The sequence below is a fragment of the Piliocolobus tephrosceles genome, chromosome 17 (genome assembly GCF_002776525.5).
Source record: "Piliocolobus tephrosceles isolate RC106 chromosome 17, ASM277652v3, whole genome shotgun sequence".
Lineage (NCBI taxonomy): Eukaryota > Metazoa > Chordata > Mammalia > Primates > Cercopithecidae > Piliocolobus > Piliocolobus tephrosceles.
This window is the reverse complement of record NC_045450.1, coordinates 8954864-8979787: the sequence shown is the minus strand read 5'-3', so window position 1 is coordinate 8979787 and position 24924 is coordinate 8954864. Positions and strand designations below refer to the sequence as shown.

The window sequence follows — 24924 nt, the reverse complement described above, 5'->3', positions numbered from 1 at the left end:
AAAAAAAAAAAATCCATTGGAATTTGCCATAATTTATTTAATAGGCCTTCATAGGTTTTTTTTCCTATTCAATTAATATATAAATATAGTCTTAAGTTTAAATATACATGTTACCTCTTTAAAAATTTTCAACTTTAAATATCACAGATAAGGCATTGGCCCGCTTTGTCCATCCCCCAGCCCCGTTCCCTTCTTGCCCCCTCCACTTTATAAGGCCAGTCACTGTCCTTGGTTTACAATTTATACATCTCATAAAACTTTTTAAAGATTTGACGTAGTTCTAGGAAAATGAATGTGGGTGAAAGACATTTCAGAGTACCTGATTTTTCTTTTTTAAAATTTAGCATGTATGTTTGATTTAGAGCATTTGAGCTAATTAAGAATCAGCAAAAGACATTTTTCCTTCTTTCCATCCTTTCTCTTGAGTGTACATCTGAGTTCCTTTCCTTAACCCTCTTCCACAGTATTTCTGTCAAGGCATGATGGTCTAGGGACTAGTTTAGAAGCGTGTGTATATGTTTTCAGAAATAAACTTTAAAAAAATAATAAATTGAGACGAGGTCTCACTGTGTTTCCCTGGTTGGTCTCAAACTCCTGGGCTCAAGCAGTTCTCTCACCTTGGCCTCCCAGAGTGCTAGGATTATAGGCAATGAGCCACCGGTTGGACCAGAAATAACTTTTACACCATCGTTAATTAAGTATATCTATTAAAAGACTGTCAAGATTGAAATTGATCTTTAATGTCTTAATCTTAAATGTCTGGGTGGTAATACCTGTTTCTTGGTATTTTGAATGTTTTGAGATGCTTGGGTGGTGGGGAGTACCATTTTATTCAGAAATGATTGGAGAGGCTTGTGATGTCATCTTAAGCATTAGGGTTTTGGAGAGTTCCTAGAGGGGGGAAGTGAGTGTGACACTGTCCGTGGTGCTGAATCAGATTGCATGCTGGTTCGAGTGGCAGAAAGGCTCTGAAATCGTGAGGGCCACCCACACACAGAACTACCTGACTGTTAAAAAGCTCATCTCCTATCTGCAGTTGAGATTCATAATTTCTGTTGGTGTCCGATGCACCAGGGAAAGCCGAATGTGTAGGCAACCGTGGGGCCAGCATTAGTTGCAGTGAGCTGTTCTAATATGTGGAAGAACAAATTGATTTAAATGGGACGTGTGAAGCTAGGTAAAACCTAGAAGTCCTGCTGTGATTATTCTGCTTGTAGAATAACTATCTGTGTCAGTGTGAGAAATCTATGCTTTAAAATTAATGAAAAGTGATTGGAATGTTGTTGTAATTTACACCTTATTTGCCAGTTGTAACTTAAAATGTTTTGAATCCAAACTTGAATTACATGTGTTTTTCAGCCCAAGCAGTTAGCACGCATTTAGAGTGATCAGTTTTATCCTTTCCTAAATACTTAACATAATCCAGGCTTTTTACATAATTATACAGTAATTGTCCACTGACACCTTGAGGATGATGATTTGAGACACAGTGTTTTAAGACACTGGCATGGGTGGGCGATCCCAGCACTTTGGGAGGCGAAGGTGGGTGGATCACTTGAGGCCAGGAGTTCGAGACCAGTTGACCAACATGGTGAAGCCACATCGCCACTAAAAATACAAAATTATCTGGGCGTGGTGGCATGTGCTTGTAATCCCAGCTACTGAGAATATTGAGACAGGAGAATAGTTTGAACCCGAAAGGCAGAGGTAGCAGTGAGCTGAGATTGTGCCACTGCACTCCAGCCTGGGGAACAGAGTGAGACTGTCTCAAAAAAAAAAAAAAAAGATACTGGCATGTGTTCATGATGAAAAAGTTTAAAATAATTCGTTTTAATATATACCATTTGCATATGTTCAGTAATCTTCACAACAAAATTGCCTGTAGAATTGTTTGTAATTACTAGGAAACCTGTAGTAAAATAATGACTTTCCACAACAATTAGATAAAAAGTTCTTTATGCTGATTAACTATTGTAAAGTAAGAACTACCTAAGGAATTTTTATTTTTTTAATTTTTTTTTGAGACTGAGTCTCACTCTGTCAGCCAGGCTGGAGTGCAGTGGCACGATCTTGGTTCATCGCAGCCTCTGCCTCCTGGGTTCAAGTGATTTTCATTCCTCGGCCTGCCGAGTAGCTGGGTTACAGGTATGCACACCCAGCTAATTTTTGCATTTCTAGTAGAGACGGGGTTTCACCATGTTTGCCAGCCTGGTGTCGAACTCCTGGCTTCCGATGATCCATCCCCCTTGGCCTCCCAAAATGCTAGGATTACAGGCATGAGCCACCATGCCTGGCCTACGTAAGAGATTTTACATAAAAAGTTTTGTGCAGAATATCATTGCAAATAAAGCAAATTATAGTGTGGTATAGCATGTTTTCAAATTCCATTTAGTGTTTTGAAATAACAGAAGATTGTATTTAGTAAACATTAGTATAAATATTTTTTGGATTAGAATGAACCTTTACTGTGCTACAATTGAATTTTTTTTTTTTTTTTTTTTTGTGAGACAGAGTCTCGCTCTGTTACCCAGGCTGGAGTGTAGTGGCGCGATCTCGGCTCACTGCAAGCTCCACCTCCCAGATTCGTGCCATTCTCCTGTCTCAGCCTCCCGAGTAGCTGGGACTACAAGCTCTCGCCACCACACCTGGATAATTTTTTTTTGTATTTTCAGTAGAGACGGAGTTTCACTGTGTTAACCAGGATGGTCTCGATCTCCTGACATCGTGATCCGCCTGCCTCAGCCTCCCAAAGTGCTGGGATTACAGGGCATGAGCCACCGTGCCCAGCCACAATTGGAATTTATTAATGATTAGGCAATATCAAAAGTATAAGTTTATATTTTGCTTATTCCATTAAAGCCATGAATGTGAAACCCATGGAATTTCTTTTTCTTCTTTAAAGCTGGAGATACAGATGACCCACCAAGAATTACTCAGAACCCTGTGATCAATGGGAATGTGGCCCTCAGTGATGGACATAACAACACGGAGGAGGACATGGAGGATGGTAAGTGCCTATCGTTCGCCTCCTCGCAGTGGGCGGAAACCTGTGAGAAAACAGATTCAGATCCATGTTTTTTCCTTGGGTACTTGTAAGCTTGAGTATAGCTAGTTTTCAGGAGGCTGTAACTGAGGAAAATCTTATTTGGGTTTTGAGTTTCAAGATGGCCTACACCATTTCCAGGTAAGTAGAGTCTCCCTAGCCTAGGTGAGGAGGTGTAATGTAGGTTTAAATGTAATAGGTGGGTATTTACTCACGCCTGCAGGTCTCCAGCCACTGCTAGTATTGGGAACAACAAGCATGTCTTACTCTCCTTCCTGTTTGTTTGCAGCGGGATACGTGCAGACATTGGAACTTGGCTTTCCATTGCATTCTCATTGCAGGGTGTATATCAGTTGATGATAGCTGAGAATCCCTCCCCACTCCTGTTAGGGATGAAATCCGATTCAAGCTTTGGCCGTCATTCTCCCTCACTGAGTTTTGGTCTATAGCTTCTCTGTGAGAAAGCACACTCATATGTATGTGCATGGACTTTTTTTTTGTGTAGGAGATCAGTTTTTTTCTTCCAAAACCATTCCTTCTTTAAATTTATCACATTGGTGACCTCAGCATTTGTAAGGTCACACTTGTGAGTAGGGAGCAGCCATAATTGCAGTATGCAGCCCCTGGAGTCTTGAGTGTAATATGAAACCATGTTCTGTCAAAAAGCATGTCCATCAATCCTCATGAGGGTTGTGTCCTTCCCAGGGGAGTAACGGGGCAGTTGAAAGAAACCATCAGTCACGGGCTGCACCACCAGAAGGACTGCTGTTCAGACCTCCTGCCAAAAGTTCAGCCTCCATGAGAAACTGCAGCCGTAGTTGAGAGTTCTCTCACAGTGCGGTTTACCCCTGGCAGCTGGCTGAGGCAATATCTGAGGAAGGTAAAGAGGCGTGGTCTAAACCCGCTGCTTTGTTACCTGTGGAGTGCGCTTTCCACCGTAGACAAGGGCAATGGTGTGGGTGTGGTCTCGCTGGTTGTTGGGCTTTCAGACACTAGAGGTGCCGCAAGTGGTTTAGTGAGCTCATTTGGGAAGGAATGGCCAGGTCTGAGGCGCCAGGTGTGCATTTGGGATCAATTCCAGCCACTTGTGGAGCAGTGACAGGCCCTGCCCTATCGAAGCATTCCCAGTCTAGTTCCCACAGAGCAATCTGTTCCAACATTTCCCTACTGTGTTTTGTTTTTCTTAGGGGGGAGGTCTTGGGAGGAGACATAGATTAGATATAGGGTGGAGCTTCTCAGCTTCTCATGGCATCTTGGATAATTCTTGGTTGTGGGAGGCTGTCCTGTGCATTCCAGGATGCCCATGGCCGCTGCCCCCCACTTGCAGTCATGACATGTCTCTAGACATTGACAAGTGTCTCCTGGGGAGAATGACTTACGAGGACATAAGTATGGGTAAAAATCTCCTTCCTTTTGAGGTACATTTCACTAAATTAGTAGACAGTGCTGCCACACCGTAGGACCTAAAAGTGGAAATGTCCTTCTTGTGACCTCCTTGATGGAAAGAGCGTATAATCCAAGAAGATTGAGGACTCTTTAGTAGCACCTTTCCTTGGTTTGGAACTATGGTTGCCGTTGAAAGACCCAGCATGTAATATCTTTCTGATGGCAAAGTGCACGGGAGGGAGGTGGTCCTGACTGTGGGAGAAGAACTTGTAGCTGAGGGCAGCATTTTCCAGCTGCAGTATGAGTTGTGTAACCCTCTTCTTCAAGGGATAAGTGTGTTGTGAAAAGTGCACAGAATTCTAGGAAGTTATAGATGTACTTGGCTAAACAAGCTTCATTTACCATTGTATGTCTCAGGGTTGTCATCAGAAGCAACATAAATTGCTTCTCCAAAAGTTTTTGTTAATGATGCCCCAAGAATCTGGACTTCAGAGCTCCCCTTTTTTTGAGTGTCGTGTTTACTTGAGTGTTGAGTGTCCATTTCAGACCTAGGACACACAATCTGGGAAGCATCTCATTAGAAGTTTTGTCTGTTGCCAAACTATCAGAGACTTGATTGATTTGCACAGAAGACTTCTTAGTAAGGGACATTTCCTGTGTAAGAAGCTAAGTAGCTATTGACATAGCGATGGGAGACCTGTATGGTTGAGGAAGAGAACTTACTTTAAAAACATGTTAACATAGAATTATGGGCAAGTATCAGAATTATTTTTTACTATATCTACTCGTTCTATACTTTTAGTTCCTCATTCACTGTTTTTCATGAGATGTCCAAGGAAGTTATTTTATTTTATTTTATTTATTTTGAGATAACAGTCTTGCTCTGCCACCCAGGCTGGAGTGCAGTGGTATGATCACCGCTTACTGGAACCGCAGTCTCCTGAGTAGCTGGGATTACAAGTGTATACCGCCATGTGTGACTAATTGTTTGTAGTGACTGGATCTCTCTATGTTGCCCAGGCTGGTCTAGAACTTCTGGGCTCAAGCAGTTCTCCTTTCTTGGCCTCCCATTGTGTTGGGATTATGGGGGCATGACCCATTGCACTTGGCCCAAGGAAGTTTTATTTTATTTTATTTTGAGATAGGTTCTTGCTGTGTTGCCCAGGCTAGAGTGCAGTGATGAGATCTCAGCTCACTGTAACCTCTACCTGCTGGGTTTTTGCGATTCTCCTGCCTCAGCCTCCCGAGTAGCTGGGATTAGAGGCACATGCCACCACGCCTGGCTACTTTTTGTATTTTTAGTAGAGACGGAGTTTCACCATGTTGGCCAGCTGGTCTTGAACTCCTGACCTCGGGTGATCCACCTGCCTTGGCCTCCCAAAGTACTGGGACTACAAGCGTGAGCCACTGAGGAAGTTTTAGAGCAAATATGGCCTGTGAAGATCTAGATGGATCTAGATTTAGAATGTTGTTCTCCATGAGACTAATTTGTGGGGATTGACGAGGACTTGGAAGAACTTGTATTAGAATGAAGAAGTTAGCTAAAATCACTGCAACGGCACATTTGGGGAAATTTCATACCAACCTTTCTGATTCAAAAATCTGAAATGTTGTGTTTTTCTTTAACGTACTTTTTTTTTCTTTTTCCTTTTTTCCCTCCCTCCCTTCCTTCCTTTCTTTTTCTTTGTTTCTCTCTTTTCCTTCTTTTTGATGGAGTTACACTTGTTGCCCAAGCTGAAGTACAGTGGTGCGATCTTGGCTCACTGTCTCCTCTGCCTCCTGGATTTAAGCAGTTCTCCTGCCTCAGCCTCCCAGGCAGCTGGGGCTACAGGTGCCTACCACCACGCCTGGCTAATTTTTTGTATTTTTAGTAGAGATGAGGTTTTACTGTGTTGGCCAGGCTGCTAGTCTCGAACTCCTGACCTGGTGATCCGCCCACCTCGACCTCCCAAAGTGTTGGGATTACAGACGTGAGCCACCGCGCCCGGCCTACCTTTCTTTTTGCAACTGAAGCCTAGACTGGTCCATTGGCCCTTGCCCTGGGAGGATAAAATTGATGTAACAAAGTGCACAGTGGGAACTTTGTGCTGTAGGTAATTGCTGCTGCCGCTGCTACAAGAGTCTCCAGGGACCACATTGGAAGGTAGTGAGTTATCAAGGAGTCTGGTTGAGGATTTGTGGTGACAGCAGTTTGCAGAAGCTTGTTGCGCTGTCATTTACAATAAAAAGAAGCAGTAATGAAATGATACTCTGCTAATGTTAGTGGCATCCAGGCAGATTGGAGTCTTTGTGCATGAAGCGCTAATTTTGCAGGGAATGTGGGTGTCCTTCCTAATCCCTAGTATACTTGGAAGTTGCAAAAAATAGTACATAAGATCCAGTATACTGTTAAGTGTTTTCTTGGGCAAAGATCTCCATCACTCAGTCTCATGTAATTCCTCGTAGGAGGACAATCTGGCTGGCCATATCTGTGAAAGCTGGTTTCCAAGTCCACTTCTCCTTTTTATTGGACGTTTTTTGGAGACAGAGTTTTTTGCTCCTGTTGCCCAGGCTGGAGTGCAATGGCATGTTCTCAGCTCACTACAACCTCCACCTCCCAGGTTCAAGGGATTCTCCTGCCTCACCCTCCCAAGTACCTGGGATTACAGGCGCACACCACCACACTTGGCTAATTTTTGTGTTTTTAGTAGAGATGGGGTTTTGCCATGCTGGGGCAGGCTGGTCTCAAACTCCTCATCTCAGGTGATCCGCCTGCCTCGGCCTCCGAAAGTGCTGGGATTACAGGCGTGAGCCACTGCGCCCTGCTGACCTTTTTTTTTTTTGAAACGGAGTCTCTCTCTGTTGCCCAGGCTGGAGTGCAGTGGTGCAATCTCGACTCAGTGCAAGCTCCGCCTCCCAGGTTCACGCCACTCTCCTGCCTCAGCCTCCCGAGCAGCTGGGACGCCCTCCACCAAGCCTGGCTAATTTTTTTTTTTTTTTTTTTGTATTTTTAGTAGAGACGGAGTTTCACTGTGTTAGCCAGGATGGTCTTGATCTCCTGACCTCGTGATCTGCCCGCCTCGGCCTCCCAAAGTGCCGGGATTACAGGCGTGAACCACCGTGCCCTGCCAGACCTTTTGTTTTTTAGTAAAAGTTTTACATTATTCTATTAGTATGAAGAGTTTTCAGGAAGTGAGGTGAAATTTTAATACACCTGAAGTGTCATCTAAACTTCATGCCTAGCAGATTTGATAAGTCTGTTCTAAGAAATGTGTCTTGAGTGTGAGGCTGAAATAGAGTGTACAGTGCACTGTGAACTATCCACCGTGTGTCAGGACAGTGCCACACTCGGGGGCACAGAGACAGATGCGTGGTGGCCTCTGTGGGGCTGGGCAGCAGGTGGACCAAGTGCAAACTTCAATTCTGAGTCTCACCATTGTTTGGGTCTTTTTAATATTTAAGGAATATCTCGGGAAATGTAATGTATAGGGCAAAAGTTCAGAAAGCATTTATAATACGTATTGATTTGGGATACATAAAATCAAACCCTATAAAGAGCTGAATTATATAAAATAGATGAGTTAGAAGAGAGGCATAACCTTGTTTCTTTCAGCTTTTTAGGTCCTGCAGTGATTTTCCATTTGGTTGCTTCTGTGCAGTTCTGTATACATGGGCTTCGTAAAGCGGGCAAGCTAGTAGTCTCATTTTGTTGAGACCTGCGTTTTGTGAGTGTTATGGTAACCTCCAGGAGTGGTATTTTAAAAACCAGAGTCAGGGTCACTGTGCGTAGTGTCTTGACAAATCTTGGATATTAAAATCATCTATTGTCCCTTTGTAAAACTGCCTCGGCGGACTTCCATTTCCTCACTTAAAATGTAGGAATTGACATTTGTCTCTTGTCTACCTTGCAGAACTTAACTCCCGATCAACTGTGAATTGCATGATCCTAAAAACACATGCAAAATTCGTTCCACCACGCCATTCTAGACATTAGTATCTTAAACAAGTTTCTTGCCTTTTAGTAGACTTCTGTCCCTCAAAGGGATTAGGGTAATACCACTTAAAGAGGCTTAAATAAATAATTCTCTTGGACAAGACGCACCTCTTTCAGCTGCTCTTCCTTTCAAAGTGCCTGTGCTGTAAACAACTCAGCAGGGTTATGTGGAATAAAAAAGTTTGGCATGAAGAGTGTCTCAAAGAAGGGAGAAGTGCTTACCATCACACATGCTTTTGATACTTCAATTCTACCCTCCCAGGAGGACTGATGGACATGTTTTCTTAAGACCAAACTCAGTCATCAACTTCAAGCAAATTCTGTTCCCCGAGAAGTGGCTGATGCTGAGAACTCAGTTGTTAGTGAACTTTGGAGTCTGAAGGGTTGTTGGATGCTGTGGTGACTGCCTTCAGGGGCCTGAAGATGAAGGATGGAAGGATGTTTTTATGCGCTCTTTACCCAAGCCTACAAGTCTCATTTTGTGCCTTAGGAGCCGGGTGGTCAGGGATGTCAAAATAGCACCTGATTCTAAGCCGCAAACAGCCTTCCAGGCACTGTGTATAGAGCGTGGCCCTCAGTGTGGCCCTGCATCTCCTGCCAGTCCGTGAGCTGTGTGCAGGCTATAATGAGATAGGTACAGAAAGTGAAAGGAAGCGTTTAGAAGCTCGTGTAGCATGTTGACCTTGTTGTGGCAATTTCATTATGCTTTATAAAAGTATTGGTTAATAACACATTGGTGTGGGTGCAGGAGGACCGTGCCTTCACAGGAGTCGTTTGAGAAGCAGTGAGATGCTGCAGGGTTTGTCAAAGGTGATTGACCGATGACCACATGCAAATGAAAGATTGAAATTTAAATGGAGACCTTCATTTGGACCTCTGCTAAGGGGCACTGTGTTGGCAGAAACTTAAATTTCTTTCTTTTTTTTTTTTTGAGGCGGAGTCTCGCTCTGTCACCCAGGCTGAAGTGCAGTGGCCGGATCTCAGCTCACTGCAAGCTCCGCCTCCCGGGTTCACGCCATTCTCCTGTCTCAGCCTCCCGAGTAGCTGGGACTACAGGCGCCCGCCTCGTCGCCCGGCTGGTTTTTTGTATTTTTTAGTAGAGACGGGGTTTCACCGTATTAGCCAGGATGGTCTCGATCTCCTGACCTCGTGATCCGCCCGTCTTGGCCTCCCAAAGTGCTGGGATTACAGGCTTGAGCCACCGCGCCCAGCTAAATTTCTTAAATCAGCCTTTGGTCTTGTTATCATTGAACAATTTATACTGCTTATGTAGGAAAAGGTACCAGTTTCTTAAAAAAAAAAAAAAAAAATTCCCCCTAGGGTGTCCAGGCTAGTATTTTTACAAAAATTGTGAACTAATGAAGTTAACTTTATTATGAGGCTACTGTTGTAGCCATTGTCTTGCCTCTGAGCAGTGCCGAGCTTCCAGGGGGATGACTGTTTCCCTGGCTCTCAAGTCCTGCCTGTGTGTTCTGTGCTCTCTAAAGTCAGCCCAAGTCCCATGTTGTGGTCTTTCCCCCTAGAAGTCCTGTCCTTGAACAGATGTGAGCCATGTCGTTCCTTCTCTGCAAAGTCTCTCCCTTCACGGGGTGCCCGGGGTCCTTGGGAATTCAGCTTTAGTAAAGTAGACATTGTTCTCATGTGGACCTCAGTCTGACAGGGATGGCAAGTGTATGGTTAGCACTCTGAGTTTTGGACTCCATAAGGAAGAATTAATCCATTCAGAAACTGTATGTCATCTCAGTCTTAGGCTTTTAATAAATTGGAAGCAATGTTTTCGAACTGTTAGATTTTAGCAGTTAAATCAAGATGAATAGAATAGTTTACTCCATGTTGATAAATGCTAGTGCTTTTGGTCAGTGCACAGGCTCTGTGGCTGATGATATGCTTTTTTTGCAGACACCAGTTGGCGCTCTGAGGCAACCTTTCAGTTCACTGTGGAGCGCTTCAGCAGACTGAGTGAGTCGGTCCTTAGCCCTCCGTGTTTTGTGCGAAATCTGCCATGGAAGATTATGGTGATGCCACGCTTTTATCCAGACAGACCACACCAAAAAAGCGTAGGATTCTTTCTCCAGTGCAATGCTGAATCTGATTCCACGTAAGACAGTTTAAATGATGCAACTACAAACCCCCACATAGTTGTATTACATTAGTGGAAGGCAAATTCGATCAGCCTAGTGCAATTGTATCTTATTTGCTGCCTCTACATAGTCTTTTGATTTTAAATTAGATTAAATACGTCTTTCTCTTTAAAACCCACTGGTGTATGTGTAATACCCAAGCTAGAAAAGTGTATTTTTGTCTTGTAAGTAAGAAAACTAAAAATAGTTTGTTAGAATCTGCCAGCCCATGGAGTCAGGGCCTGCCAGGATTAGCTGACCATAGAGCCACCAGGCTTAATTCTTACTCTGCCTGAGCAGAAAATGGCAGCTGTCAGAGCCAGACATCCCTTCCATTGTGTGAGAACTAATTTGTACGAGTTGTTCAGAAAGTACAAGTAAAACATACTTTGTGAAGGATTTGTGCATCGTGGACCTCTGACTTGAGGAACATTTAAACATTCATGAATATTATGAAATGTCCAAACATTGAGAAATCTTGATGGTCCTTCTATTTAGATGAATTAGAAAATTAATTCACCTTTTATCAAAAACCCAGTTGATTCTGGGAGTGCGGACCACTGTCTGCATCGGAGCCAGGGGAGGCTGCTGACTTGGACTGCACCTGTCCTAGTCTCCCTGTGACCCTTTGGAACCCTCAGTAACATGTTCCCAGAGTGAACTGGCTCTAGCTGTTCTGTCAGCTCCCCCAGGGAATAAAATTTGTGGAGTCTCACTCTGTCGCCAGGCTGGAGTGCAGTGGCCTGGTCTTGGCTCACTGCAACCTCCGTCTCCCAGGTTCAAGCGATTCTCCTGCCTTGGCCTTCCTAGTAGCTGGGACTACAGGCGTGTGCCACCACACCCAGCTGATTTTATATTTTTAGTAGAGATGGGATTTCACCATGTTGACCAGGCTGGTCTTGAACTCCTGACCTCAGGTGATCTCCCTGCCTTGGCCTCCCAAAGTGCTGGGATTACAAGCATGAGCCACCGTGCCCGGCTGTACTTTCATTTTCTTTAATGTTTAAGTAAGAAGTGCCAAGGTAATTTTATGATGCAGCCAGGGCTTTTGGATGGTTTAAAAAGTTTTCCTCTTCTGTTCACATTATGATGTGATCTGATAAGTATTTGGGCTAGGTTTGTTTCAGTCTGATGGACAACTTTAGCCCGAAGAGCACTTTGGAAAAACAGTGAATGGTCCATACCCAGTGTCAGCGTCCTGAGCAAGCAGGAAGTACTGCGGGAACAGCACTGTCCTACCCTTGTCCTGAAGAGTCAAACCGTTTCAGGGTTCAGTTGTGGCGTTGATTTATAAGGCCCCACTTTAATCGCAAACCTTAACGTTCTGTGGCTTAAGGGCTGTTAGTATGGTTTTTGAACCTGGATTTGGAGACCCTTTTGTGGTTCACCCCACACTTGACTGCATATAGTAGTTCTCTTTAGTTGTCATTTGTGCCTCGTCAGTGAATTCCTCGATGCCAGGGCAGGACAGCAAGCTCTAAGGCCACAGAGCTCCCCGGTGCTGGTTTTGGGGCTGGTTTTTCCCCAGCGTGTGCTGGAGGGCATCCTAGGAGAGCCTGAGAGGCATAGCACTGAAGGGCTGCAGGGGCAGGAGCGACGCTGAAAGGTGACCCCTATATCCGCAGTAGAAGCAGAGGTTTACATCCACCCATCTATCCTTTTTGGTTCTTTCCCAATAACTATTCACTGACCAAAAAGTTGTAGTCTTGTACAGAATCCACAACTGGTATTGAAAGTTCAAAATTGTATAGATACAATTAAAATTTGTTTCAACTTCTGAGGAGTTAAAAAATGAAACCATGAGTGAAATCCCTACAGAATACACTGAGGGAGCCCCAAACACCCTTTTTCTGTTAAAGGTAAAAATGCCTCCGTCCTACGTTTAACCCCAACCGGAAAGGAGAGAGCAACAAAAACATAAGTGGGAATTTTGGTGTGCTATGTTTACTGTCTGTAAAAATGTGTAACATCTGGTGAATATGTCAACTAAGGCTCAGATTATTCTTTTAAACAGGTCGTGGTCTTGCCATGCGCAAGCAGTGCTGAAGATAATAAATTACAGAGATGATGAAAAGTCGTTCAGTCGTCGTATTAGTCATTTGTTCTTCCATAAAGAAAATGATTGGGGATTTTCCAATTTTATGGCCTGGAGTGTAAGTAACAGTGTATTTAGTCTGAACAATCGGTGCATTACTGCTTGTTGTTCCCTTACCTTTTTGATTTTTCGAGTCCTTTATTCATTTTAGAGCTAGATTTTTGCTTTCTGAATTGAACAGGTGTCTTTGAAAACATGTTTTCTCCAGTTTCCTATTCTAGGTTTTTAGTAGCTTTTTCTGGATTCACGTCTCACCTTTTAGTCAGTCGTTCAAAGGGAGTTCCCAGTGGGCTAAATTTCCTTTAAAAGACATAATGCTGTTTGAGGTCCTTTCATGATTCAGGCATAGTACTGAGTGGTTCCACGTGACTCCAGTAACTTCATTCAGTTCATTTTGGCTCCTTTTTGCAGAGGTGGTAGCCGGTGGAACAATCTTAGGAATGTTCCTTCTTACTCTGCTAAGTCACTTGTCATTGCCTTCTCCGGCCCCTCCCCTCACCTGCTTAGAGGAGCACAGATTTCTCGTGTCCATGCTGTGGCTCTGAGCCCCTGGGTACCTCTGGGATACCTCTGAGGTGTCAGGCATTTGCTGTGTGTGTTGTGAGACCACTGTTAAAAGCAAATTGAAACAGTCTAAAATTAGCAACAAAGTTGGGATATGTGTTTAAAAAAGTATTTTAATCTCTATTAAGTACAGGGCACTGATGTAATTTGTCTCTTGGGAATAAAGTGTGTGTTCTTATTCAAGCTGGATATTCTTATTTATGTTTTATAGGAAGTGACCGATCCTGAGAAAGGATTTATAGATGATGACAAAGTTACCTTTGAAGTCTTTGTACAGGCGGATGCTCCCCATGGAGTTGCGTAAGTTTTTCTTTAATTGGGTGCTGTTAAAATGTCATTTGTGCTGCAGTGAAAGAAGCCTTGGCATGCATGTAACAGAGATGCACATATTTAATCAGTAAGCGTCCTCTCTGCGCTTGCTCTGTGGCACACACAGTCATGCCCGCTTGCCACTCTTTTAATGGATTGATTGAGCAGTTCTACATGTTAGACCCTTGGAACATAATTGTGTAATAACCAGTACATAAATACCCAGAGCAGAGGTGCTCTATTTTTACTTGGACGAGGGCAGGGAGGAAGTCCTGTCCGAGTGTGAGGAAGGGGGGATTGGGGGAAGAGGCGAGCATCACCAACAACTAACATGGTGAGCGAGGAGTAAAGAGGCATGACCAGGCCGTTAGGTGTACTTGAGCGTTTCAAAGGCTGTGAACTAACCCCTGGAGTGGCAGGGTGGGTGAATGGTACTGCACAGTAGGTGTCTCCTCCAGCACTGGTCCCGCTAGGTGACTGTCCTGTGTTCATGTCATGGCATTGTGTACAGAGGGAGATGGGCGTGGACGTGGGAGGATTGCTCTACTTTCTGGCAGCGTTCTCTGTGGCTTCCTTTTACTACTTGGGGTGGGGGTGGGAAGGTACAAGACATAGTTAATTCCGAGAATCTTATCTTCCCCCAAACAACCACCAAAATCACAAAATAAAAAAAGCTCTGGGAGTTTAGAAGTCTGAGGCGAAACTTGGCGAATACACACTCCTGTTTCTTCTTGTGTGTGGGTCTACAGAAAAGATGAGTTTCAGCTTTTTCCATGTTGTCTGACCTCGCGTGTGATAAGTGTAATCATGTAACTAGACTCTACTGTGAGGCATGTTGGGTATGAGCATGCAGGTCTCCGTTAAGTGTCTGTTGGTGCTGGGCTTGATCAGTGACAGGAGTGCCACTGTCAGCAGGCAGGTGCTTCGAGGGCTGTGTGAATGTGGGGGTTGCATTTGCACCAGTTCACACAGTGGAGCAAGCAGAACGGTATCGATGACCATGGAAGGATGCTGTGTGATAAGTGCTCCTGGCCTTGGTTTCCTTAAGGCTGACCTTGAGTCAGATTGCTCCACACATACTGCAGGAGCAGTGGGGTATCTCTGCAAGATCCCCTCAACCTCGAACTGATCTTTCAGGTGGGATTCAAAGAAGCACACAGGCTATGTCGGCTTAAAGAATCAGGGAGCGACTTGTTACATGAACAGCCTGCTACAGACGTTATTTTTCACGAATCAGCTACGAAAGGTAAATGGATAGTGTTCCTCTCCTGCAGCCTTCTGCACACCCTTTCCTTTCAGGTATATCAGAGCAAAGTCTTCCCAACAAACATCCCAGTCTCCCTTCCCTGGTCCTATCTCCTTAGATGGCTGCTAGTTCATGCTGCATTTTCATTCCCCAGTGTTGGGACACCTACTTTGTAAACTGCGTCAGTGTTTCAGAGTTACCACCGCCAACCTTTTCCTTTGAGACGGAGTCTCGCTCTGTCACCTAGACTGGAGTGCAATGGTGTGACCTTGGCTCACTGCAGCCTCTGCCTCCTGGGTTCAAGTGATTCTCTGGCCTCAGCCGCCTGAGTAGCTGGGATTACAGGCACCCGCCACCACGGCCGGCTAATTTTTATATTTTAGTAGAGGTGGAGTTTCACCATGTTGTCCAGGCCGGTCTCGAACTCCTGACCCGAAGCTATCCACCTGCCTCAGCTTCTCAAGGGGCTCAGATTATAGGCGTGAGCCACCATGCCTAACCATGACCTGAATTTACAGACTTACCATTGTGTTAGAAATCACCTTGTGAAGGTATTTAGAAAAACAACCTTAAAATCCATTAACAGCAACATTTGCAAAGTTTTATATCAAAACTGAGTTGAAAAGTCAATGCAACTTTTATTGAACATTTTAATAAAAAGAATAGACATACATTAAATCTAATATAGCTGAGTCAGTCAGTTCTATTTTGAGAATTACATGTGATTATTATGAAGCAGCACAGGAGATCGGCACTCCTGATTGTGGGGTGGGCAGGGAGCTGGCTGGCTTGTCAGCCTTGAAAGCATGTTTGCACAGCCACCCAGACAGGTTGTCGTGATATATCCCAGGGGCAACTCAGTGTGGGTAATTCTAGTCACATTTAGGTTTTTATCAAATGTTTTGTTCACGAGTAATGGTAAGTTAAGAAATGGTGCTCCAATAAGTAGGAAATAAAAGTAGTTCTCTGGGGGGTGGTTTTGTTTTTTTTTGCTTCTTTCTCTGTTGTCTTTTTATCAAGAACATATGGGTGAGGCCGGGTGCGGTGGCTCTCGCCGGTAATCCCAGCACTTTGGGAGGCCAAGGTGGGCACATCACCTGTGGTCAGGAGTTCGAGACCAGCCTGGCTAACATGGCGAAACCCCGTCTCTACTGAAAATTCAGAAATTAGCCTGGCATGGTGGTGCGTGCCAGTAATTCCAGCTACTCAGGAGGCTGAGGAAGGAGAATTACTTGAACCTGGGAGGCGGAGGTTGCAGTGAGCCGAGATTGCGCCACTGCACTTCAGCCTGGGAGACAGAGCGAGACTCCGTCTCACGTGGGTGGTGATTTTCAAAATTTGTTTTTGCATTTTTGTGTTTTCCAGTATCCCTAAAGATGTTCATGATTTTGTAAACTTTCTCATCGATTTGGGGATCATTAAAAGCCCTAACAACAATCTTAGCCATTGTGTTATTAGAAATGATTTTTTAAAACATGAAGATTAAATTCTTACTATTTTTTAAATTTCCCTGCATCTTCTCAGAATAAATTCTTAAATCTGAATTAATTCTTTCAGGCTGTATACATGATGCCAACCGAGGGGGACGATTCATCTAAAAGCGTCCCTTTAGCATTACAAAGGGTGTTCTATGAATTACAACACAGTGATAAACCTGTAGGAACAAAAAAGCTAACAAAGTCATTTGGGTATGTATTAGACATCTGTCTCTGCCATTCTGCTTCCTCTTTTTTTTTTTTTTTTAAAGGACAAGTGAGTAGAGGATAGGAAAGTTAGTAGAGCATACTGTAGGCACTTAATTTAGGGAGGCTTGAGCATTTAATGGTGTCAGTGCTTTTATCATTGTCTTTTGTTTCATTTCGTTGGAAATAGACACTGTGTTTTAGAATTTTGCTTGAGAAAGAATTCACCGCTTAAGGTTTTTACTTTTCAACACAAGAACCTGTATTGCTTTTAAATTTGTTGCATTTTCTTGGAAACACCACTTCCTCTAGTAGTAAATACATCTGAATTATAACTCCCAAAAATAATCTTCACAGGAAAGGAATTTGAGAATAATAATTGATTATCCAGTTTAGTTTTTCAATCTAAGTTACTTTTAATTTGCTCATTTGAAAGTTGAACGTTTAAATGGAGATGTTTGTTTTATCTTTGAAAGGTGGGAAACTTTAGATAGCTTCATGCAACATGATGTTCAGGAGCTTTGTCGAGTGGTAAGTTTCAAGCAGTACCTGTATATTTCTTACAATGAATATTTTTTGAAGCATTGTCAGAGTTATTACCAAGTAAAACCTCAGACCTAATTCAGAAAATGCCCATCTTTGTTTAGGATCAGACTTAGGCTACAAAAAGGCAGCAGCTGTCTAGTTTTAAAGGCTGGTAAGAATTATTTGAATAGGGATTTGAAGGTGAGGTGAGGAAGCTTGAATTTTAATACTAGCAGGCAGTAGGCTTTTAATTTGTTAAATTGGTATGTATACATGAGTTACTCATCCAGGAACCAAAGGCTGGCTTTGTTGGCTGTCCCGTTGGTCCTGAGTCACTGTAGAGTGGTGACTTCTGTTCTTACTCCAGTGTCCAGACCCCTCCTGTGCAGCGAGGCTCTCATTGAGCAGACCTCAGTATGCGGCGGTTACTCTCCCCGCGGCGTCACTAGTCACTAGCAAATCCTCATTCTTCCAGTTGTGATTAAAGACACAGAAACACACACACACAACATGAAATGGCTGTTCAAGGTGATTGGCTGGGCAAGGTGTGTTTTCTTTTTTGCAGCACTAGCTGGATTGAATCCAGTTCATTAAATATCCATGGACAAACCAGTCAATCCTGTTGACAGGCTCAACCTCATTAATCTCTTGGTGTGGACCATTACGAGTTAAGTTTAGTGAACAATTTTACATGCTTTTCCACAGAGGTAAAAAAAATATAAAAATGCTTCTAAAGGCACTACAGATTACTAATTTATTCCAAAGGCTGTATAAAAGGTTAACCTCAACTGTTGCATGTAGAGATGTTTGTAAAAATCCAACCAAGAAAGAAGATTTTGTATATGTTTTTGATAATTGCATGCCGGAGGTCGTATTTTTATAGTCTACGACTTCTTTGAACATTGATATTTGTAGTCAGTTATAAAATTACTGTATATATTAAGCATAAAAACCTTTTTTTAAAGACAAAACATTCTTTTTCAGTTGCTTGATAATGTGGAAAATAAGATGAAAGGCACCTGTGTAGAGGGCACCATACCCAAATTATTCCGCGGCAAAATGGTGGTATGTGGCTACCAGTTCTAAAAGATCTTTTGAAAAGGTTTTAGAATGTGAATTTTTTGACTATTACTACTTAAGTCACTTTTAACTTTCCTTATTTGCAGTCCTATATCCAGTGTAAAGAAGTAGACTATCGGTCTGATAGAAGAGAAGATTATTATGATATCCAGCTAAGTATCAAAGGAAAGAAAAATAGTAAGTGTTGCATGGATCTAATGGCATGATCTTTTGATGATTTCTATCGTGGTTTAATGTTTCATTTACACAAGTGATGTTTTTTTAAACAGTCTAAACACAGAAAATGGCTCAGATCTTAAGCAAACAGCTCACTGGGCGAACACAGGCTTGTCACCTCCACCCAGCTCTAGTGCTGGCCAGCACCCCCACAGCCCTTCCCAGCCACCACCTCCCTCTCCTCACAAGAAACCACCACGTGGACTTCTAACATCCTAGGTTAACTTTGCATGTTTTAGGTGTCTATTTATTTATTTATTTATTTATTTTTATTTTTTTGAGACAGAGTCTCGCTCTGTCGCCCAGGCTGGAGTGCAGTGGCCGGATCTCAGCTCACTGCAAGCTCCACCTCCTGGGTTTACGCCATTCTCCTGCCTCAGCCTCCCGAGTAGCTGGGACTACAGGCACCTGCCACCTCGCCCGGCTAGTTTTTTGTATTTTTTTAGTAGAGACGGGGTTTCACCATGTTAGCCAGGATGGTCTCAATCTCCTGACCTCGTGATCCGCCCGTCTCGGCCTCCCAAAGTGCTGGGATTACAGGCTTGAGCCACCGCGCCCGGCCCAGGTGTCTATTTAAATAGAATTTTGTACTAGGATGTATTTGTTTATTTTGTTGTTTTTTGAGATAGGGTCTTGTGCTGTATAGGCTGGGGTGCAATGGTGCAATGATAGCTCAATGCAGCCTCAAACTCCTCCTGCTCCAGCTTCCCCAGTGGCTGGGAACACAGGCATGTGCCACTACACCTGGCTAATTTTTTTTTTTTTATTTTTATAGAGATGGGGTCTCGCTTTGTTGCTCACGCTGGTCTTCAACTCCTGGGTTCAAGCAGCCTTCCTGCCTTGGGCTCCCAAAGCACTGGAATTAGACACGAGCCACCATGTCCACCCTGTGTCTGATTTCTTTTGCTCAGCACATTCATGAGACACATCCACGCTGGGAGTAGTCATAGTCATCATTTGTGTTGCTTTATAGTATTCCATTTTGAGAATATCCCACAAAAATTTTAAAATCTTTCTTCTTCTGATTGATATTTGTTTTGGTCTCCGTTTGAGGTGGTTGGGCGTAAGGCAGATTGACCATTCTTAATGCCTGTTTGCATTTGGAGGAAGAGGAATCACTGGCCTGTAGGGTGTGCATATGTTCAGCTTGATGGATAAAGTTAGCAAGATTCCCAAAGTGGTTTATCATTTCACAGTCATCAGCAAGGTGTCAGAGTTGCAGTTGCTCCATACCCACACTGGAGCTGTCAGTTGCTGGACGTGGAAAGATTTTGGTGGGAGTATATATAGTGCTGTCTGCATTTTAGTTTGTATTTCCTTGAACATCAGTGAGGTTGTTCTTACCTTTTCAAATGCTTATTGGCAATTTGGATATCTTCGTTTATAAAATGCTTGTTTAAATACTCTCACAATTTTAGTATTGGCTTCTTCTTCTTTTTGTTCCCCCTTAACTGATTTATAGTCATTCTTTTAAAGAAATATTTAAAATAAGGGGGAGGATGGGTGTGGTTGCTCATGCCTGTAATTTCAGCACTTTGGGAGGCTGAGGCGGGAGGATTGCTATAACCCAGGAGTTTGAGGCCAGCAACATAGTGAGACAGGCAACATAGTGAGACTCCATCTCTACAAAAAATACAAAAATTAGCAAGGTGTGGTGGCATGCACCTGTAGTCCCAGCTACTCGAGGCTGAGGCGGGAGGATAGCTTGAGCCCTAGAGTTCAAGGCTGCAGCGAGCCATGATTGCGCCACTGTACTCCATCCTGGGCAACAGAGCAAGTGCCTGTCTCAAGAAAGTAAAATAAAATAAAAAGACTGAGGAGGGGAAGTGCTTTATGTTGACCCACGTATTTACAGCTTGCAATGCTCCTCTGTTTTTAATTTGGATATGGATTCTTACTAGGAATCATTGAGTGCAGGTTGGCTGAGATGAGTTTTTTCAGCTTGCATGCCTGGAAAGATTTTATTTCATCTGCAGTTGTGAAAGACATTTTAAGTCGGTGTAGACTTCTAGGTTGGCAGTTTCCTGCCTTTGGTCTGTTAGACGTTCCACCATCTTCTTGTCCACATCGTTTCTGAGAAGTGGCCGGTAGTGTCCTCACTCTTGTTCATTTGTAAGGCCCCAAGCCCCTCACGATTCACTTCGCTTCGCTTCACTTCACTTCTCTTCGCTTCACTTCACTTCTCTTCGCTTCACTTCACTTCTCTTCTCTCTTCCCTCTTCTCTTCTCTTTTTTTGAGAGAGAGTCTGGCTCTGTCACCCAGGCTGGAGTGCAGTGGCCGGATCTCAGCTCACTGCAAGCTCTGCCTCCCGGGTTTACACCATTCTCCTGCCTCAGCTTCCCAAGTAGCTGCGACTACAGGCGCCCGCCACCTCGGCTGGCTAATTTTTTGTGATTTTTAGTAGAGACGGGGTTTCACCTTGTTAGCCAGGATGGTCTCCTGACCTCGTGATCCGCCCATCTCGGCCGCCCAAAGTGCTGGGATTACAGGCTTGAGCCACCGTGCTCGGCCTGATTTTCAGACTTAAAAAAATTTTTTTTTATTTTTAGAAGTTTGACTTGGATTTTTTTCTTTTTCTTTTCTTTTTTTTTTTTTTTTTTTTTCGGTTTTTTTTTTGGTTGGCTAGGCTGGAGTGCAGTGGCTGGATCTCAGCTCACTGCAAGCTCTCCCTTCCGGGTTTACACCATTCTCCTGCCTCAGCCTCCCGAGTAGCTGGGACTACAGGCGCCCACCACCTCGCCTGGCTAGTTTTTTGCATTTTTTAGTAGAGACGGGGTTTCACCATGTTAGCCAGGATGGTCTTGATCTCCTGACCTTGTGGTCCACCTGTCTCGGCCTCCCAAAGTGCTAGGATTACAGGCTTGAGCCACTGCTCCTGGCCTGGATTTTTTTTTTAAATGAATATCTTTATCTCTTCTTTTTTTTTCTATGTATTTATCAATTAATAGTAATTATTTGGAGACAAGGTCTTGCCGTGTTAGGCCAGTCTCAGAGGTCCTGCGCTCAAGCAGTCTGCCCACCTTGGCCTCCCAAAGTGCTGGGACTATGCCCAGCCCTGTGTCTCTTCTTAGTATGCTCTTGCTTTCTTCTCCTTTGGATTCAAGTTGGTAATGCTGTTGTCTACTAATTCTGTCATCTGTGAGATTTCTGCGTCTGTTTCTATTGAAGGATTGTTCTCTTCGTCTTGGGTGGTGGTTTCAACTTTTTTGCATGCTTGGTAATCTTTTTTTTTCTTTTTTGTTTTTTTTTGAGACGGAGTCTCACTGTGTCGCCGAGGCTGGAGTGCAGTGGCGCAGTCTCGGCTCACTACAACCTCCGTCTCCTGGGTTCAAGCAGTTCTCCTATCAGCCTCCTGAGTAGCTGGAATTATAGGTGCCCACCATCACACCCAGCTAATTTCTGCGTTTTTAGTAGAGACGGGGTTTCACCATGTTGGCCAGGGTGGTATCGAACTCTCCTGACCTCATGCGATCCACCCGCCTCGGCTTCCCAAACTGCTGGGATTACAGGCGCGAGTCACTGAGCCACTGTACTGGGCCACATGCTTGGTAACCTTTTTATTGAACAGCAGGCATGGTGGTTTTTATCTTGCTGGGTGTTAGATATTACCAACCTTTGCTCTTACGCACAGATAAGTGACTTGTAAATCATTTGCTTCCTTTGAGTCTTGTTTTTAAGCCTTGCTAGGTGGGAGAACAGGTTTTACTTGAGGGATAACCTGTCCCCACATCCTTTTAGTTGTTAGCTGAGTCTCCCATGTGTTCAGAGGTTTTTCCACTGTGGCTGATGGGAACCCAGACTTCCCAGCCTGTCATGAGCTCTGAGGGTTGTTCCCCCAATCCTCATCCTCTTGCTGCTTCTTTCCCTTGCCCCAGGTAATTTCCTCGATTTCACTGATCAGTTCTCACTGACAGCTTCGGAAGAAACTGCACATCCCCAGATCTTGCTTTCTGGGCAGCATTCTGCTTTAGGCTACTCTGCCCCACAGGTTCTGGCTCCCTTGGGCTCCTCTGAGTCTCACTTCTTGGCTCTTTCTGGGTTTGCCTTTCGCTGGCTGCAGCCTGTAAACTCAGCAGAGCTGGGCCCATCACAGGGCTCTCATTTGTCCCTTCAGGGATCCCTGTCCTGTACCACATGTGTTCAGAGCATGACAGCAGCTGTTTTCAGTGTTGTGCAGTTGCATGTTTCCTTCATGATCGGAGCAGGAAGAGCTCTCTATACACTCTAGCTGCACAATTCTGTGTTGGATCGAGAGCTTGTCCCTCAGCGTGTGGCTCGACCTTTCACCCTTAATGTTACCATTCTTAATTTTAGGGAAATACAGTGTATACTTGTTTGCTTTTTATGTCCTATAAAATTCTGTTACCTTTTACTATTTTGCCTTTTCCATTTATCTACAATCCACTTGGAATAAGTGGGGGTATGGAGATGCCAGGACCAGCTTCCACTGCGTCCCGTGTTGACCTCTGAGGAAATCCAGGTTTTCCTTCTCGTTCTGCCACATCAGGCAGCCATTCACCTTTGTGCATCTCTGCTTTTGAGACGAACGGGTTGTCCATACTGCCCAATTCCAAGCTCTCTTCATAATCATAGCTTTACAGTATGTGCTTTGTTCAAATAACAGTAAAACCTTAACTGTTACCTCCATATTGTCATTTTAATGTCCTTAAGAAAGATACTAATGACCTTTGGCCAGTGAGCAAAGGTGCTAACAGCACATTTACCTACAGTATTGGCTACAGGGGGAGAATTACTGTTCTTAATTAGTGTTGTTTACCTTCTCTGCTATTCCTAAATATGCTGATTTAAATAACTTATACCTGGGTTGGCTATATTATAAATGAAGCTTTAGCAATTGACTTTTCTCTCTCTTTTCCAAAGTATTTGAATCATTTGTGGATTATGTGGCAGTAGAACAGCTCGATGGGGACAATAAATACGACGCTGGGGAACATGGCTTACAGGTAACTTGGGTGTTTTGTGCTAGTGTCCTATTGTAGCTTTCTTCTTTATTTTCAGTTCTTTTAATTGCTGAATAAAAAATTGCTTGTGCCCTTTCATGTGTTTCTGGTATTTAGAGTATACAAGGATTCTGTTTCTTGGATGGTCGAATGGGGAGAGTGAGGGGGATGTTAGGAGATGGGAGTGCAGCTGATTTATCCCGTAGAAGCACATCCAGCAGGATGGAGGGTCTCCTGGGGTTTTAGGAATCTTATCCTTTCCCCGTTCCTCAGCTTACTGGGGTCACTGCTCCAGTTTTCCTTCAGTTTCTCCTGGTCACAAGTGGCATTTCTTGGTGAGTTCGACTGTGTTTATTTAGGTTGTGTTGCTTTATTTTTAAATGTATTTTTAGTGAATTTCGTTTTCTGAGGATCACGACTTGAATGAGGAGTGTGTTCTCTAGGGTTGTGGCCCCCAGTTTTCTGGGCATCTGACAGAGCAGTGAGCATGGTGGGTGACCAGGTGGCCAGCCCCCGCTTGGATAGATGGAAATGAACTGTTCCTGGCTGCTGGTCTGGCTGGTCTGTTGGATCTGCAGTGTCCTCATGGATCCAGTGATCTAGGGTCTGTTATGTAATCTTATAACTTTGACTCATTGACTCAACTAATTTATAATTAAAAATTTCAGGCCGGCCTGTGCTTACAAAGCCTGCCAGTGTATAGTTCATGATGCCTGTGTACCCATTTTGTAGTCAGCTTCAAATGTACTCCTCTGCTAGGTCGGTCCAGTTGGACTGAGGGACTGAGGTATAGATCAGAAAGTTGCTTTTTTTTGAGATGGAGCCTCGCTCTGTTCCCCAGGCTAGAGTGCAGTTGTGCAATCTCGACTCACTGCAACCTCCGCCTCCCGGGTTCAAGCAATTCTTCTACCTCAGCCTCCCAAGCAGCTGGGACTACAGGCACCCGCCACTATGCCCAACTAATTTTTGTAGTTTTAGTAGAGATGGGGTTTCACCATATTGGCCAGGCTGGTCTCGAACCCCTGACCTTTTGATTCACTTGCCTCAGCCTCCCAAAGTACTGGGATTACAGGCGTGAGCCACTGCGCTTGGCCAGAAAGTTATTTTTTAATGAGAACTTTGGCAGCTTGGTGTGATTAAGAAATATTCTGGTCTACTCACAAGAATTATTATTTTCTATTCTGGATGTTTTCGGGTCTGATTGAGCAATATATTTGAGTCAAAGCCTCAGTGGACAGCAGTGGAGACAGAATCCTTTTATCTTTCAGGCTCTGTTAAAAAGAGGCGCTTCCCCAGTGTGGAGTGGGCTCCTGAGGTCTGTTTTTGTCTTTCCTGAGATAGCCCTGTCTTAAACGGGCAGCTCATGTACACCCAAGAACCTTGGCATACGGGTGTGTCTTGTTATGGCCCTCAGTTCCTTCAGGTCTCTTGCTAGCTGCTGGGCAGGTGGGTTTCCAGCCAGAAGGAAGGTCTGCATTGGAAATAGAGCTGTGAGTCAGACGTGCACTGAGGGACCCTGACCGCCTGGCCATGGGTGAGATCGGCAAACCCTGATTTTACTGAGGAACAAAGAGCTGGCCAAGATGGAGCAGAGACAGAGTGGGGCGAGAGCTGTAAAGTCCGATGTCCCAGAGAAGGCTTGTTGAGAAGTTGGGGTGTCCTGTCCCACAGAGGCCGGCAGTCAGCTGGGGAAGGGCCTTGCTGACACTGGATCAGAACTTAG

General features: G+C 44.1%; 1 protein-coding gene across 2 annotated transcripts in view; it reads left to right on the top strand.

Moving 5' to 3' along the window:
* USP7 (ubiquitin specific peptidase 7) overlaps positions 1 to 24924 on the top strand; it is a 72836-nt gene that overhangs the window by 30790 nt on the left and 17122 nt on the right. The window contains exons 1-11 of one of the 2 annotated variants that reach the window (XM_031934431.1): positions 2908 to 3007; positions 3749 to 3923; positions 10302 to 10500; positions 12537 to 12675; positions 13393 to 13481; positions 14628 to 14736; positions 16294 to 16424; positions 16895 to 16949; positions 17928 to 18008; positions 18110 to 18200; positions 23122 to 23204. In XM_031934431.1, coding sequence (XP_031790291.1) covers positions 10415 to 10500; positions 12537 to 12675; positions 13393 to 13481; positions 14628 to 14736; positions 16294 to 16424; positions 16895 to 16949; positions 17928 to 18008; positions 18110 to 18200; positions 23122 to 23204 — 864 coding nt within the window. In that variant the 5' untranslated portion in view covers positions 2908 to 3007; positions 3749 to 3923; positions 10302 to 10414. Of the gene's footprint in view, positions 1 to 2902; positions 3008 to 3748; positions 3924 to 10301; positions 10501 to 12536; positions 12676 to 13392; positions 13482 to 14627; positions 14737 to 16293; positions 16425 to 16894; positions 16950 to 17927; positions 18009 to 18109; positions 18201 to 23121; positions 23205 to 24924 lie in introns of those variants that run through there. The other variant, XM_031934430.1, reaches the window with a different exon arrangement.